A 17054-nucleotide genomic window follows, 5' to 3' on the forward strand; every position below is an offset into this window, starting at 1 on the left:
TTGACGCAACTGAGACGTCAATGGTGTAAAGATTTGTCAAATTCGATTAACTCCATTTGAGGCACGGGCTGCACGTGCAAAATGACCGTAGAAGAACCAGTCGACTTGTATTTCTCTACAAAGTGGCCGGGGGTCTGGTGCCAGCTATACACCCTTCGGATTACCTACAAACTGTAACTCGTAAAAGACAAATCAGAGCAAAATCATATAGTGACTTCCATGTGTCAAACATTGTTGAAAACCAAGTAATTAACAATACCAGAGGGTTTAGTGTTAAGCATTGTAAATCTGAGCAGTTGAAAAACTCTTTTTTTGTGAAAACCATAATTGAATGGAACCACCTGGACGATAAGGTGGTCCGCGCAGAGACAACAGAGGGCTTCAAGTCTGCCCTCCTTCACGATTAAGCGCCTCCCTCCAGTGTGCGAAGCTGTAACAGGCCCTACACTGTAAAACATACAGATACAGATACAGATGACCTTTTCCAGCAATGTCGACATGTAGGAAAATTCTATGGCAAATCATTCATCGCACTTGAAAGTTAGTCGACAGACTATTAAAAGGAACAGTTAAAACATATGTGTATTTTGAAGGGGGCTCATATTTCACTACATATTTTTCATTTTGAACTCATTTAGGATGAAAACAAACATATTTTTGTCCCAGGTCCGATACTGGTGCCTGTGGCTTAGAGCTGTTGAATTCAGCATGGAGATTGCTAGTTATACCCGATTAATGAAATTGCATAGTTACTTCCCTTTAATTTTGAGACGCCATTTGTTGAAGAAAAAACGCTACACTTCATGCCGGTATTTATTATTTATGCCAAGCCCCACTTTAGCTTAGTAAACTGGATAATTTTAAGACGTTAAGTTGCAGACAGTTAGGTGTAATATTGTATAAAACAAATACTTTTTAAACCACCATGGCAGACTGCTCCTAAATCTAGCCCATTATGGTATCGGGGGCTCTACACATTCTTTGATAAAACTTTTATTAAAAGATAAAAGAACTAATTTCTAGGTAATCAAACACAAAAAGTTGTGGTCAGTGGGGTAACATCCAGCTCGGCCCCTGTTGTATTAGGCATACCACAAGGGTCTCCTATTTCTGCTTTACATAAATGACCTTCCTGCATCTGTGTCTGCCAGTGTATGTCATTTTGATGACTGTTTTGTTTATAGGATTATTATAGATTCACAGACTGATTTAGTCCAAATAATTTGACGTCAGAACTGATATTCTGAGATATTTTTGTGATAGGGCAGAATCTCTCTCTTATGTCAAAACCAGTAAAGACCTTTTCTGCTCTGAATATAGATTTAGGTAAAAACACGATCAGTCAATATACTTAAACGTTGAAACCATAAAACAAAAAAAATTGAATCATTTTATGGTTTAAATATAACAGTTAAACATGTTAGTAATGCGTAAACACTATAATGTTTCATTTTGGCTACCTTGCTGTATTTACATGCCTGCCCAGTACACGGTTGGTTGTTATCAAGTAACATGAACCGGAGCCATGTAAAATATATACTTTAGGGTGCGTTGTTTAAAACAGTGACAAACTCGTGTTTGCTGTTTATTCACGTAAACATCAATTGAATGGAAGGAAATAATGGATATATTCTTTCCAGGAATTTTAAAATTTCACTAAAATTTTTGTTTTTTTAATAGTTAAACTGCGATTTAAAAATTGCTGCGTGGAATTGTCGCGGAAGTTTCAACACAGAAAAGGTCCTTCCTGTGTTGTATGTGGAAGAGAAATATTGACCTATGCAAAAATTATCACAATATCGCAACTCCTGTATGGTACAATAGTTGGACTAAGACTGATTCAGTTCAACTGAAAAAGGAACTTGACATTTTATTATTATGCGAGTAGAAATGGAAGGCGTATTTCAAAGTAAACAAACACCACATACTGCATGTTTCTAGGTCTGGAAAACTTATAAATACAGTCTACACTTGACACAATCAACCTCTGTCTGTTGTCAGTGAATCCACCTATTTAGGCATGGAAGTTAGTAACATCAAATTGATGTTGGTCTCCACATGTAAATAAAATTTCTAATAAAGCTAGTCAGAGCTTAGGTTTTCTAAAGCGTAACATAAATTCTTCTATAAGTTCCACCAAGGCAGCTGCTTATAATACTATGTAGTAAGGTAAAATATAAGGGTGCACTAATACTGCTTTTCTATAATTATGAGCTAGCTTTTATCATAGTCATGATAGTAGAGTGTCTGCCTTAGGTGTGAGAGGTCCCGAGTTTGATTTCAAGTCTTAACTCGTGGAATTTGGCAACAAATTCCAAAATGGAGGGGTGTATGTATGTAGTGGGGTAGAGTATAAGGGTGCACTCCTTGCTATTCAGCTAGCTTTTATAGCGACATGGTAGAATGCCCGCCTTAGGTGTGAGAGGTACTGGGTTCGATTCCCGGTCAGGGATGAAGTATTTGCAGTCTGTTACACCATTGTAAGACCAACTTTAGAATACGGTTCTCGTGTATCGGATCCTTACCATCAGAAGGATATAGATAAACTTGAAAACATTCAAAGACAATTGTCAAGCTTCAAGATTTGTAACGAACAATTACGGCAAGGCCCCGGGCACAGTCTCAAATATAAAAGACTTTAATTGGAACACATTGCAATTTTGAGGACAATAAGTAAACTAAGTTTATTTCACAAAATGGTTTATTATCATGTAGATGTTGATCCTAAGCAATATGTTACACCTTACACAAGACAGTCTGGATACGACAATGATCTGGCCTTTCAGATACCATCTACTACAGATTTTTATTATATATAATTCAATTTTCCCTAGAACAGAAACTGTTGTTGAGTGGAACATATTACCATCACATGTAGTGAAGTGTGAAGTTGTCTCTGGATCCAAACGACACTGGCTACATTGATGTTTACACCATAATTCCAGTACAAATCTTTTGCTTTTATCCTGATTTTAACCCAGCCTTTACCCAGGGCACTTGTTTGGCTGTTTTTTGGGCCGAATATGGGTCCTATTCCCCTCTTAAAATAGTATGTTTTTTCCCCCTTTCCCAGAAGAAAATTCCCCTCAAAAACAATAAAAAAATGAACTCTCTTTTAAGCAGTTATATTATAGTACCTCTAAAGAAGGTTACTGCTGCAATATTGTTACATTTGTTAGAAAAGATTGGAAACTATTAGTAGTGTACATTTGATAGAAATGATTGAAAACAGTATTGATAAGTGTGAAAAGTAATAAAATATATATATATATATATATATATATATATATATATATATATATATATATATATATATATATATATATATGGCTAAAATTCCCCTTTTTGTCTTAAAACGTTGAAAAATTCCCCTTCCTGAGGGTATCCGTATGGATACTTGTCCCCAATAGTTGTTTAGAGCCCTGTAACCCTACTAACGTCTTCCTTTCTCATGAACAGTTCATGCGTATATATAGATGGCAGTTGAGGGATTTTTAAAATGTTTACGGTGTTAGGTTTTTGCACCATTTTTGCCATAATGTATCAATATTGAAATTTGAATGTTTTCCATTATTGTAAAAATATAAATATAATAATATTCTACTACTGAAATGATGATGATGATGATGATGATGATGTCTAAACCAAGAAAACGGCAATGATTTTTAAGTCATGTGCAAATTTAACTGAATTTCCTATAAATTTTTACTCTTCCTACAAAATATCCTCCAGTTTTTCCTTCATGTTTGTTTATTTTTCTGAAGTTATTACCCTGATGTACTATACCCTAATGATAACATGGTGTTTACAAACATAACTATAAATAGATGGAAATGAAGCATAGGGAATTCAACATTTTTGTAACTAGTCAAAATGTAAATATTTCTTGCTTGCATTACAGTTACAAATTAGCTCAGTGGTAAAGCATACTGATTATGCATGATCAGATCTTTTGCCGTGTGGTTCGAAACACAGCAGTCAAAATTCTTTTTATTTTTGCATAGAAAAGATTCCTTCATTTTCACTTTGACGCAATGACTGAGAAATATCTGAGGCTGATATGGCAGATGAGAAAAGTTAAGTGATATTAGTTAAATGCTTGTACTAAACACATAAATAGAAAGTGAATAATGAACATAAAATTATTTTTTATAAAGACGTATATGCAAATAGAAACCATTAAAAAGAAATGAAGAATACGGGAACAGAATTGAAAACGGATAGGAAAAACAAAAAGAAAAGCAATTATAAAAAAAATCGTCATTAGGGTTTGAACTCATACAAAATGATTTGATGATTTGCTTTCGGTATCTGCATTCTACCCAGTTGAGCTATTGTGCAATATACTAATTGGATAGTTAAAATGAAACAAATACTGATATCTACTTGACACAAGTCAAGTATTGCACAAACAGTATGAATAGTTATTAGACCCCTACTGGTTGAAAACCAGTTTCGGGGACTATAGGAATGCGCTTTTCCATCCGCCTGTCATTCGGTCCGTGCGCAATTTCGTGTCTGGTCGATTACTCTGTCATCCATGAAGGGATTTTAATATTACTTGGCCCAAATGTTCCCCATGAGACGACGTGTCATGCGCAATACCCGGACCCTAACTTAAAGGTCAAGGTCACAATTGGAGGTCAAATGTCAACAGGGCTTTTTTCCTGTCCAGTCCATAACACTGCCATCCATAAAGGGATTTTAATATTACTTGGCAAAATGTACCTCATAATAAGACGATGTGTCATGCACAGCTTTCAGACCCCTAGCTCAAAAGTCAAGGTCACACTTAGCAGTCAAATGTTAACATGGCATGAACAGGGTCTGTTTCGTGTCCGGTCCATAACTCTGTCATTCATGAAGGGATTTTAATATTACTTAGCACAAATGTTCCCCATGATGAGACAACGTGTCATGCAAAAATCCCGGACCCCTGGCTTAAAGGTCAAGGTCACAATTAGAGGTCAAAGGTCAACAGGGTTTTTTTCCTGTCCGGTCCATAACTCTGCCATCCATGAAGGTATTTTAATATTACCTGACACAAATGTTCCCCATGATAAGATGACGTGTCATGCGTAAAACCCGGACCTCTAGCTCAAAGGTCAAGGTCAATATTTGAGGTCAAAGGTCAAAAGGGCTTTTTTCCTGTCCTGTCCAGAACTCTGTCATCCATCAAAGGATTTTAATATTACTTGGCATAAATGTTCCCCATGATGAGACAATGTGTCATGCGCAACACCCAGAACCCTAGCTTTAAGGTCAAGGTCACAATTGGAGATAAAAGGTCAATGGGACATTTTTAGCTCACCTGTCACAAAGTGACAAGGTGAGCTTTTGTGATCGCGCGGCGTCCGTCGTCCGTCCGTGCGTCCGTCCGTAAACTTTTGCTTGTGACCACTCTAGAGGTCACATTTTTCATGGGATCTTTATGAAAATTGGTCAGAATGTTCACCTTGATGATATCTAGGTCAAGTTCGAAACTGGGTCACGTGCCATCAAAAACTAGGTCAGTAGGTCTAAAAATAGAAAAACCTTGTGACCTCTCTAGAGGCCATATATTTCACAAGATCTTCATGAAAATTAGTCAGAATGTTCACCTTGATGATATTTAGGTCAAGTTCGAAACTGGGTCACGTGCCATCAAAAACTAGGTCAGTAGGTCTAAAAATAGAAAAACCTTGTGACCTCTCTAGAGGCCATATTTTTCATGAGATCTTCATGAATATTGGTCAGAATGTTCACCTTGATGATATCTAGGTCAAGTTCGAAACTGGGTCACGTGTGGTCAAAAACTAGGTCAGTAGGTCTAAAAATAGAAAAACCTTGTGACCTCTCTAGAGGCCATATTTTTCATGAGATCTTCATGAAAATTGGTCAGAATGTTCACCTTGATGATATCTAGATCAAGTTTGAAACTGGGTCACGTGGGGTCAAAAACTAGGTCATTAGGTCTAAAAATAGAAAAACCTTGTGACCTCTCTAGAGGCCATATTTTTCATGAGATCTTCATGAATATTGGTCAGAATGTTCACCTTGATGATATCTAGGTCAGGTTCGAAACTGGGTCACGTGTGGTCAAAAACTAGGTCAGTAGGTCTAAAAATAGAAAAACCTTGTGACCTCTCTAGAGGCCATATTTTTCAATGGATCTTCATGAAAATTGGTCAGAATGTTAACCTTGATGATATCTAGGTCAAGTTCGAAACTGGGTCACGTGGGGTTAAAAACTAGGTCAGTAGATCTAAAAATAGAAAAACCTTGTGACCTCTCTAGAGGCCATATTTTTCATGAGATCTTCATGAATATTTGTCAGAAGGTTCATCTTGATGATATCTAGGTCAGGTTTGAAACTGGGTCACGTGGGGTTAAAAACTAGGTCAGTAGGTCTAAAAATAGAAAAACCTTGTGACCTCTCTAGAGGCCATATTTCTCTATGGATCTTCATGAAAATTGGTGAGACTGTTCAGCTTGATGATATCTAGGTCAGGTTCGTAACTGGGTCATGTGCCATCAAAAACTAGGCTAGTAGGTCGAAAAATAGAAAAACCTTGTGACCTCTCTAGAGGCCATATTTTTCACGAGATCTTCATGAAAATTGGTGAGAATGTTCACCTTGATGATATCTAGGTCAAGTTTAAAAGTGGGTCACGTGCCTTCAAAAACTAGGTCATTAGGTCAAATAATAGAAAAACCTTGTGACCTCTCTAGAGGCCATATTTTTCAATGGATCTTCATGAAAATTGGTCAGAATTTTTTATCTTGATGATATCTATGTCACATGTGCTGAAAAGCTAGGTCACTTTGTCAAATAATAGAAATAACGACGTCATACTCAGTTCAACACTGGGTCATGTGGGGATAGGTGAGCGATTCAGGACCATCATGGTCCTCTTGTTCCTGTCTGGTGTATAACTTTGTCATGCAAAACAGGATTATTACTTGGCACAAGTGTTCACCACTATGAGATGGTGTGTTTTTTTGCAAGAACCTGGTCCCTAGGTCAAAGGTCAAGGTCACACACAGAGGCCAAAGGTCAGATACAAGAATGACTTTCTCTGGAACATTTCTTCTTCATGCATGGAGGGTTTTGATGTAACTTGGCATAAATGTTCACTACCATGAGACAGATTGTTGAATCCGGAACCAGGTCCCTAGGTCTAAGGTCAAGGTCACTCTTAGAGGTCAAATGCCAAATTCAAGAATGACTTTGTCCGGAGCATTTCTTCTTTATGCATGGAGGGATTTTGTTGTAACTTGGCACAAATGTTCATGACCATGAGGCAACCTTGTTTTTAGAATTATGTCCCTTTGTTATTACTATAAATAGCTTATAATTTATTACAGGCTGTAGGGAAAAATCGAGACCAGTTTTCTGTGGTATTACATGCATGTTACATCCAATTTTTAGGTTTATTTTGACCTGTCTCTATCTAGTAGAGTTTTGTGTGGACTTATCATGCTTATATAGAATTTTTTTTTGTACCCCCCGACAACAAAGTTGTAAGGGGGGGTATACTGGTTTCAGGTTGTCTGTCTGTCGGTAGACGCAATCTTGTGCGCACCATCTCCCCTTATCGCCTTGACAGAATTTAATGAAACTTCACACAAGTGATCAGTACCAACAGTAGTTGTGCATGGGGCATGTTAGGTTCTTTTAGAAAAAAAATTTGCAGAGTTATGGGACTTTGTTTTTTTGTTCCTATACTATATACATAGACACAATCTTGTGCGCACCATCTCTCCTCATCCCCTTGACACAATTTAATGAAACTTCACACAAGTGATCAGTACCAACAATAGTTGTGCATGGGGCATGTTAGGTTCTTTTAGAAAAAAAAAATTGCAGAGTTATAGGACTTTGTTTTTTTGTTACTATACTATATACATAGACACAATCTTGTGCGCACCATCTCTCCTCATCCCCTTGACACAATTTAATGAAACTTCACACAAGTGATCAGTACCAACAGTAGTTGTGCATGGACATGTTAGGTTCTTTCAGAAAAAAAATTTGCAGAGTTCTGGGACTTTGTTTTTTTGTTACTATACTATATATACTGACGAGATAAAGAAACGCCTCATTGAAATTTGGCGTTATTTTTTTCCTTACACTTTTAATTGTTTTGAAATGTAGTAAATCTACATGTACTCTGACCGACAAACACAGTGAACAAAAACTCGCGCGATTTCATTCAGCCATTTGTTCACTTCATGTACCTGGTCATGATTTCCTCGTGCAGTCCGTGCATGTAAACCATGTGGTTTGATTGAACGATTTTTGCAAATGTACATGTGTAATACGACACACAACCATATTTTCAGCTATTCTCTGAAAAAAACATTAGTTTTCGTAATGCCGAGGCTGAATTCTGAAGAGAGGGCTCAGGTTTTGGCTATGCTTGAATGTGGGCGAACGCAGGAACAAGTTGCTAGACGTTTTAACGTCTCTCGTTCGACAATTGTGCGTCTTATTCGACGAGTTAAAGACACGGGAACGTCTATCGATAGACCACGTTCAGGTAGACCGCGTGTAACGTCAATACGACAGGATAATTATATACGTCAACGTCATTTACGTGACAGATTTGTGTCGGCGCAATCTACGTCACGTATAGTTTTAGGTAACCATGGACGTCCAATTAGTCGACATACAGTGAGAAATCGACTCAGAGAACGCGGAATTACCTGTCGTAGGCCCTACCGCGGTCTAATTCTAACGTTACGCCACCGTCAACAACGTCTTATTTGGGCCCGCAACCATCGCGGCCAGCGTTGGCAGAACATAGTGTTCAGTGACAAGTCGCGTTTCAACTTGTGGAACGCCGACGGACGTATCCGTGTCTATAGACGACGCCATGAACGCTACGCAAACAATTGCGTTTTGGAGCACAATCGTTACGGTGGAGGTGGAGTAATGGTGTGGGCAGCAATCAACCATAGGTTTAGGTCCCAACTCGTCGTTTGCCAAGGTAATCTCACAAGCAGGCGTTACATCGACCAGATATTACGTCATGTAGTTGTCCCTTTATTCCGTCAACGTCAAGGATTAGTCTATCAGCACGACAACGCGCGACCTCACGTTGCACGCGTCACCAGGGACTTTCTACAGGCTAGAAACATTAATGTTTTACCTTGGCCGGCGTGTTCACCGGACTGCAATCCGATTGAACACGCGTGGGATTATCTCAAACGGCGGTTACACCAACGTCAAACCCAGCCAGCAAACGTTCGGGAACTGGTAGCAACGCTGCACCAGGAGTGGGCTAGAATCCCACGGTATCTGTTACGCAACTGGTGCGGCTCTATGAGGCGTCGCCTTGCTGCTGTGGTTGCTAGCAGAGGTGGCCACACGCGCTACTGATTTTTCTAATGCAATTTCTCCGACCGGGCTATTAAAATTCAAGATTTAAGCATAATGCGACAATGAAATGATTTCTTATTGACCATAAATTCTTGTAAAGCATCTAATTTGCGAATGGAATTGTTCTTTTCTAATTTTGAATCACGGTTAACGAAAAATTGTATACCGAGTTTGAATGACGCGTTTCTTTATCTCGTCAGTGTACATAGACACAATCTTGTGCGCACCATCTCTCCTGATCCCCTTGACAAAATTAATGAAACTTCACACAGTTGATCAGTAACAACAGTAGTTGTGCATGGGGCATGTTAGGTTCTTTCAACGACAAAAATTACAGAGTTATGGGACTTTGTTTCTTGTTAACATACTATGTACATACAGTCTGCATATGCAATCTTGTGCGTGCCTAATATACCAAACCCTTGCACACAATTTAATGAAACTTCACACAAGTGATCAGTACCAACCCTAGTTGTGCATGGTGCATGTTACATTCTTTTAGATAAATATTCTGCATAGTTATGGGACTTTGTTTTTTGTTACTATACTGTATACATACAGTCTATATACATACAGTCCACATAATTATGCAATCTTGTGTGGGTCAAATTGCAATGTACTGTGTCAGTGCATGCGGGGGGTACATTCATTTCCTTTAGTGATAGCACTAGTTTTTTTTTGGTTTTTTTTGCTATAAATAACTTAATATGATACCTTTTTGATAATCGGCCAAAAAATGCTATATGAAAACAACTATAGGATTTTATATATACAAATTTTACTCTAAGTGTTTTGTTATAACATATTGTATTTATAGTACAGTATTGTTTATACATTATTGACAGATATCAGTTCATTATGTTATACTGCAGTAGAGAAAATTAGGTGCCTTCCAGTAGGGGACTTTGTATTGCATGGCAATACTTCATTCACTTGTTATATCTATTATCGTGAATTAGACGCGTCCTCGCGTTTGCCTGGGAATCACGTTATCATTGGGGCTTAGTAGGCTTGATTATTCTGTCAAGCACTTTCAAGGGCCACATGTCATGAATTGTTGTCATCTTTCTACTTTCCAGTTCAGCTACTTGATTGTATTAATGTAAGTAAAAAAAAAATTCTTGTGTTTCTTGTCCGCCCTGCTTCATTGTGAGCTTCATTGTCTGCTTACAACTGCTGTTTCTCTTTTTAGCTCACCTGCTTAGGTGAGTTTTCTGATTGCTCAATGTCCGTCGTCTGTCTGTCTGTCGTCTGTCAACATTTAGCTTGTGTATATGATAGACTGTATTTTTATGCCCCCCTTCGAAGAAGGAGTGGTATATTGTTTTGCAGATGTCGGTCGGTAGGTCGGTCGGTCGGTCGGTCTGTAGGTAGACCAATCCGTTTCCGGATGATAACTCAAGAACGCTTCGGCCTAGGATCATGAAAGTTGATAGGGATGTTGGTCATAACCAGCAGATGACCCCTATTGATTTTGAAATCAGTAGGTCAAAGGTCAAAGTCACAGTGACCCGGAACAGATAAACGGTTTCCGGATGATGACTCAAGAACGTTGGGCCTAGGATCATGAAAGTTGATAGGAAGGTTAGTCATGACCAGTAGATGACCCCTATTGAGTTTGAGATCAGTTGGTCAAAGATCAAGGTAACAGTTTCTGGATGATTACTCAAGAATGCTTGGGCCTAGGATCATGAAATTGATAGGGAGGTTAGTCATGAGCAGCAGATGACCCTTATTGATTTCGAGGTCAGTAGGTCAAAGGTCACAGTGACCCGGAACAGTTAAATTGTTTCTTGACAATAACTTGAGAACGCTTGGGCCTAGGATCACAAAACTTGATAGGGAAGTTGATCATGATCAGCAGATGACCTCTATTGATTTTGAGGTCAGTAGGTCAAAGGTCAAGGTCACAGTGACCCGGAACAGTTGAACGGTTTCAAGATGATAACTCAAGAACGCTTGGGCCTAGGATCATGAAAATTGATAAGGAGGTTGGTCATGACCAGCAGATGACCTCTATTGATTTTGAGACCAGAGGTCAAGGTCACAGTGACCCAGAACAAATAAACCGTTTCTGGACGATAACTTGAGAACACTTGGGCATAGGATCGTGAAAGTTGATAGGGAGGTTAATAATGAACAGCAGATGACCTCTATTGATTTTGAGGTCAGTAGGCTAAAGGTCAAGGTCACATTGACCCAGAACAATAGAACTTTTGTGTACAGTGACCAAATAATTTCTGTTCCTTGTGCAATTACTGAATGCATCAAGGGGGGCATTTTGTGTTCTACGAGCTCTTGTTTAACTGATCCTCATGAAATTTAGTCAGAATGATTACCTTGATGAAATCTAGGATGGGTCATCTGGGGTCAAAAACTAGGTCACTAGGTCAAATCAAAGAAAAACCTTGTGTATGCGATATAGGTTATATTTTTCAATTAATCTTCATGAATTATGGTCAGAATGATTGCCTTGATGAAATCTAGGTCGAGTTTAAAAATGGGTTGACTAGGATCAAAAACTAAGTCACTAGGACAAATCGCCCACCCGCTTAGCTCAGTAGGTAGAGCGTTGGTCTACGGATCGCGGGGTCGTGAGTTCGATCCTCGGGCGGGGCGTATGTTCTCCGTGAATATTTGATAAACGACATTGTGTCTGAAATCATTAGTCCTCCACCTCTGATTCATGTGGGGAAGTTGGCAGTTACTTGCGGAGAACAAGTTTGTACTGGTACAGAATCCAGGAACACTGGTTAGGTTAACTGCCTGCCGTTACATGACTGAAATACTGTTGAAAAACGGCGTTAAACCCAAAACAAACAAACAAAACTAGGACAAATCAAAGAAAAACTTTGTGTATGCAATAGAGGCTGTATTTTTCAATTAATCTTCATGAATTATGGTCAGAATGATTGCCTTGATGAAATCTAGGTCGAGTTTAAAAATGGGTCGACTAGGATCGAAAACTAAGTCACTAGGTCAAATCAAAGAAAAACCTTGTGTATGCGATAGAGGCTGTATTTTTCAATTAGTCTTCATGAATTTTGGTCAGAATGATTGCCTTGATGAAATCTAGGTCAAGTTCGAATATGGGTCATCTGGGGTCAAAAAGTAGGTCACTAGGTCAAATCAAAGGAAAACCTTGTGTATGCGATAGAGGCTGTATTTTTCAATTGATCTTCCTGAAATTAAGTCAGAATGATAATCTTAATGAAATCTAGGCCGAGTTTGAAAATGGGTCATCTTGGGTCAAAAAGTAGGTCACTAGGTCAAATCAAAGAAAAACCTTGTGTATGCGATAGAGGCGATATTTTTCAATTGATCTTCCTGAAATTAAGTCAGAATGATTGCATTGATGAAATCTAGGTCAAGTTTGAATATGGGTCATCTGGAGTCAAAAAGCAGGTCATTAGGTCAAATCAAAGAAAAACTTTGTGTATGCGATAGAGGCTATATTTTTCAATTGATCTTTCTGAAATTTGGTCAGAATGATTGCATTGATGAAATCTACTTCGAATTTGATGAAGGGTCATTTGGGTTCAAAAAGTAGGTCACTAGGTCAAATCAGAGAAAAACCTTTTGTATGCAATAGAGGCTGTATTTTTCAATTGATCTTCATGAAATTTGGTCAGAATGATTGCCTTGATGAAATCTAGGTCAAGGTCGAATATGGGTCATCTGGGTTCAAAAACTAGGTCACTAGGTTGAATCAAGGAAAAATCTTGTGTATGCAATAGGGCCTGCATTTTAAACTGGATTTTCATAAAATTTGGTCATATTGGTTGCCTTGATGAAGTCTAGGTCAAGTTCGAATATGGGTAGTCTTGGGTCAAAATCTAGGTCACTAGGTCAAATCAAAGAAAAACCTTGTGTATGAGATAGAGGCTGTATTTTTCAATTGATCTTCATGAAATTTGGTCAGAATGATAGCCTTGATGAAATCTAGGTGAAGTTTTAATATGGGTCATCTGGGGTCAAAAACTAGGTCACTAGGTCAAATCAAAGAAAATACTTGTTTATACTCAAGACTTTTGCTCCAATTTTAATGATAATTGGTCAGAATATTTTTTTCCATGAAATCACTGGGTCAAACAAGTTTACACTGTTATGGTGTGTTTCTCAGGTGAGCGACCTAGGGCCATCTTGGCCCTCTTGTTTAATGGCAGGGCTTTCTTCTTGTTTAAAATAATAATCATGGCTAAATACATCTGAGATCAGCATACTAATATACACATTTATATACATTTATATATTCTAGATCATTAAAAGTAAAACAACGTAGACAGTCAGATTGAAGAGGTGAGCTGAAAAGGTGGCTGGTACAGAAAATATGGCAGAGTCACAGTCAGTAGATAACAATGTAAGCAGTCTTTATATTAGGTATGAGTACTGTACATGAGAAAACCAACATTGTGCATTTGCGACCAGCATGGATCCAGACCAGCCTGCGCATCCGCGCAGTCTGATCAGGATCCATGCTGTTCATTAACAGTTTCTCTAATTGCAATTGGCTTTGAAAACAAACAGCATGGATTCTCCACGCAGTTTGGTCTGGATCCATGCTGGTTGCAAATGCACTGTTGGTTTTCTCATGGTGCGGCTCATTAATATTTTTTGTTCATATCCGTCAGTAGACCATTTGATTTCTCATTAACTAACTAATTATGGAACCATTTGGCCTACAGCAATCAAATTCCGTTTGCCTGTGGTCAGAAAGTAATCTTTGTTGTTTCTGGTTCAGTAGTACTTTTGAGACATGAAACTATTAACTGATCTATGAAAACCAAAAAAGCTACATACACTTTAAAGAAATCACATCATTAAAACTCGGTATGCAAAGGACCATCATAAACATATTATATTGTAAGGACTAATAATTCTGTGAATCTCCAGCTGAGTGTGTTAAGTTCATGATATGTCTGCCGTTTGCTTTGTTATGTGATCACTAGGACTGTACTTTGTAATTATGATTCAAAATTATTTAATAAAATATTTTTGTTTTCTATAAAGTGATAGATCGAAAACTATTTTGTACTTTTTCATTTCAAACGTATATGAAAATCTTCAAAGCTTGCATTCAGTTGGCAATAACTGTAAACCTTATACTTTATTTTTCCCTTTTTGTTAGGACAGTATGGTTGAACAGATGTTAACATGTCCAATCTGTATGCATGATATGTCTGGCGTGTCAATAACACACTGCGGACACCGTTTCTGTACCCCGTGCATACTGCAGTGGCTAGAACAACATCCAAACTGTCCAGCTTGCAGGAAACAAATAACTGACAGTCATCTTATCGAGGATCAGAATTTTGACGAACTTGTCCGTAAGATTATGTTTGCTTTTAGTACTTGTTTGGGTCTCATGTTGAATTACATTGGGTTTGTTTCACGTGCAAAGGAGAGTTCTCCGTGGCCCATTGTTCACTTCTGTGGGTTCAAAACCTTGCATGCTGTGTAGAATTCTTTTATGTGAGGAAGCGATTTAGCTGGCTTGCAGATGGTTGGTAGTTCTATCAAGATATCCTCTTACAGATGCGCCTGGGGTCTTCCCCCTACCCTGAAAAGATGACAAATTGCTGGTTGTCTTATAATTGTGTCTGTGTGACTCTTAACCCAGCAAAGCCAAAACCAGAAATATATGTTTGGAGGCTTTGTTGTCTACATATATACTTTTAAACAGAATAAATGTGTTTAAGACTTTAATCATTGTCTTTAATGAAATATCAAAACTGGGATTCATTAAATTTCTTATGATTTAAGTTTTCTCTTATTTCTGTTAAGATTACTTGTACTTTTGAAAAATTGTATCCTTTTTAATTTAGGATGAAATCACAGTAAGAATTTTATATGCACTCTTCATGGCCACTGTCCTTGATTCTATGCACATATTTTAAATTTTTCAGTCACCTCTGAATTAAATGCTTTGCATTTGATGTCAGTGTATTATGCATGGGAAATTGATAATCAGTCAGTTATTCACCAGTACTATTTTCTTTTGGCTATACACAGGAGCATTAAAGGAAGCACGTGCACCAGTTGAAGAGAACAATGGTGTTGACAATCAGGATCAGCAGCAACAGCCGCAGACAGGTAAACTTCATTATTACTTCATGTTGGAAAAGACGTTTTATTTCAATAAGGGAGACATATTGTTTTTTAGCTCACCTGAGCCAAAGGCTCATGGTGAGCTTTTGTGACCGCTCAGTGTCCGTCGTCCCTCGTGCGTCGTGTGTCGTGTGTCGTGTGTCCGTTAACATTTTCTAAAAAAATCTTCTTCTTGAAAACCACTGGGCAGAATTACAGCAAAGTTCACTGGAATGATCCTTGGGTGGTCCCCTTTCAAAATTATTCAAAGAATTGAATTCCATGCAGAACTCTGGTTGCCGTGGCAACTGAAAGGAAAAACTTTAAAAATCTTCTTGTCGTAGGCGTAGAGCCTTGATATTTGGCATGTGACATCATCTAATGGTCCTCTATAAAGATTATTCAAATTGGGCCCCTGGGGTGAAAAGAGGCCCCGCCCCGGGGGCACAAGTTTTACATAGACTTATATAGGAAAAAACTTTGAAAATCTTCTTTTCTAAACCCACAAGACCTAGGCCTTTGATATTTGGTATGTAGCATTGCCTTGTGGTTCTCTACCAAAATTGTTCAAATTATGACCTTGGGATTAAAAGAGGCCCTGCCCTAGGGGTCTCAAGGTTTACATAAACTGATATAGGAAAAACTTTAAAAATCTTCTTGCCTGAAATTGCAAGGCCTAGGCTTTTGATATTTGTTATGTTGCATTGCCTAGTGGTCCTCTACCAGAATTATTCAAATTATGTCCCTGGGGTGAAAAGAGACCTTTCCCTGGGGGGTCCCAGTTTTTACATAGACTTATATAGGAAAAAACTATAAAAATCTTGTTATCTGAAAGTTCAAGGCCTAGGCCTTTGATATTTGGTATGTAGCATTGCCTAGTGGTCTTCTACCAAAATTGTTCAAATTATGCCCCTAGGATGAAAAGAGGCCCCACCCAGGGGGTCAATTTTTATATGAGTTATATAGAAATAAATAATTCAAAAATTATCAGATCATATTTCCTAGACTGATTAATTATAATTACCTGATGACCCCAAGCGATTAGGGGTCACTTGACTGTGACCTTGACCTACTGACCTACTTCCTTGTTTTTTAAGATACAGCCTTGAAATTTGGATAACATGTACAGGTTTGCACACCGATCTTAAAATTGACTTTCAGTGACCGTGAATTTGACCTACTGACCTACTTTCTAATATTTTAGCATCAGTTTGCCATTTTAAACATGTGGCTCATATTACTCAGGTGAGTGATTCAGGGTCATCATGACCCTTGTTTTCTTTTACTATCTGTTTGTCCACATTTAGCTTGTCCGAGCTTCTTGTCCAAAATCCTATGGCCTGATTTCAATGGAACTTAATAGGAATGATGAGAAGGAACCTGATTGTGCATATCATTGGCACATCTCACTCAGTTTATCTTTTTACACAGTTATGGCACCTTAAAATTGAATTTTGAATAAACTTTATTAGGGCTACTTCTCCTATATTACTAATGAGAGTTGAATGAAACCGGGTAGTATTGATACTACTTTTTAAAATTGTATAATCTCTTGCCAAGTTATTGCTCTCGTTCGACTTAGAAGTTTTCATATAGATAAGAA

At 38.1% G+C, this 17054-nt stretch overlaps 1 protein-coding gene across 2 annotated transcripts in view; it reads left to right on the forward strand.

The window, feature by feature from the left end:
• Window positions 1-754: 754 nt before the first annotated feature.
• The window catches only part of LOC123561688 (E3 ubiquitin-protein ligase TRAIP-like), a 32255-nt gene continuing 15955 nt past the window's right edge, over window positions 755-17054 (forward strand). Inside the window, exons 1-4 of one of the 2 annotated variants that reach the window (XM_045354223.2) lie at window positions 755-809; window positions 13623-13724; window positions 14493-14691; window positions 15377-15457. In XM_045354223.2, the coding sequence (XP_045210158.2) occupies window positions 13695-13724; window positions 14493-14691; window positions 15377-15457 (310 nt within the window). In that variant the 5' untranslated portion in view covers window positions 755-809; window positions 13623-13694. Of the gene's footprint in view, window positions 810-2037; window positions 2061-13622; window positions 13725-14492; window positions 14692-15376; window positions 15458-17054 lie in introns of those variants that run through there. The other variant, XM_053553007.1, reaches the window with a different exon arrangement.

Source organism: Mercenaria mercenaria, chromosome 10 (genome assembly GCF_021730395.1).
Source record: "Mercenaria mercenaria strain notata chromosome 10, MADL_Memer_1, whole genome shotgun sequence".
Lineage (NCBI taxonomy): Eukaryota > Metazoa > Mollusca > Bivalvia > Venerida > Veneridae > Mercenaria > Mercenaria mercenaria.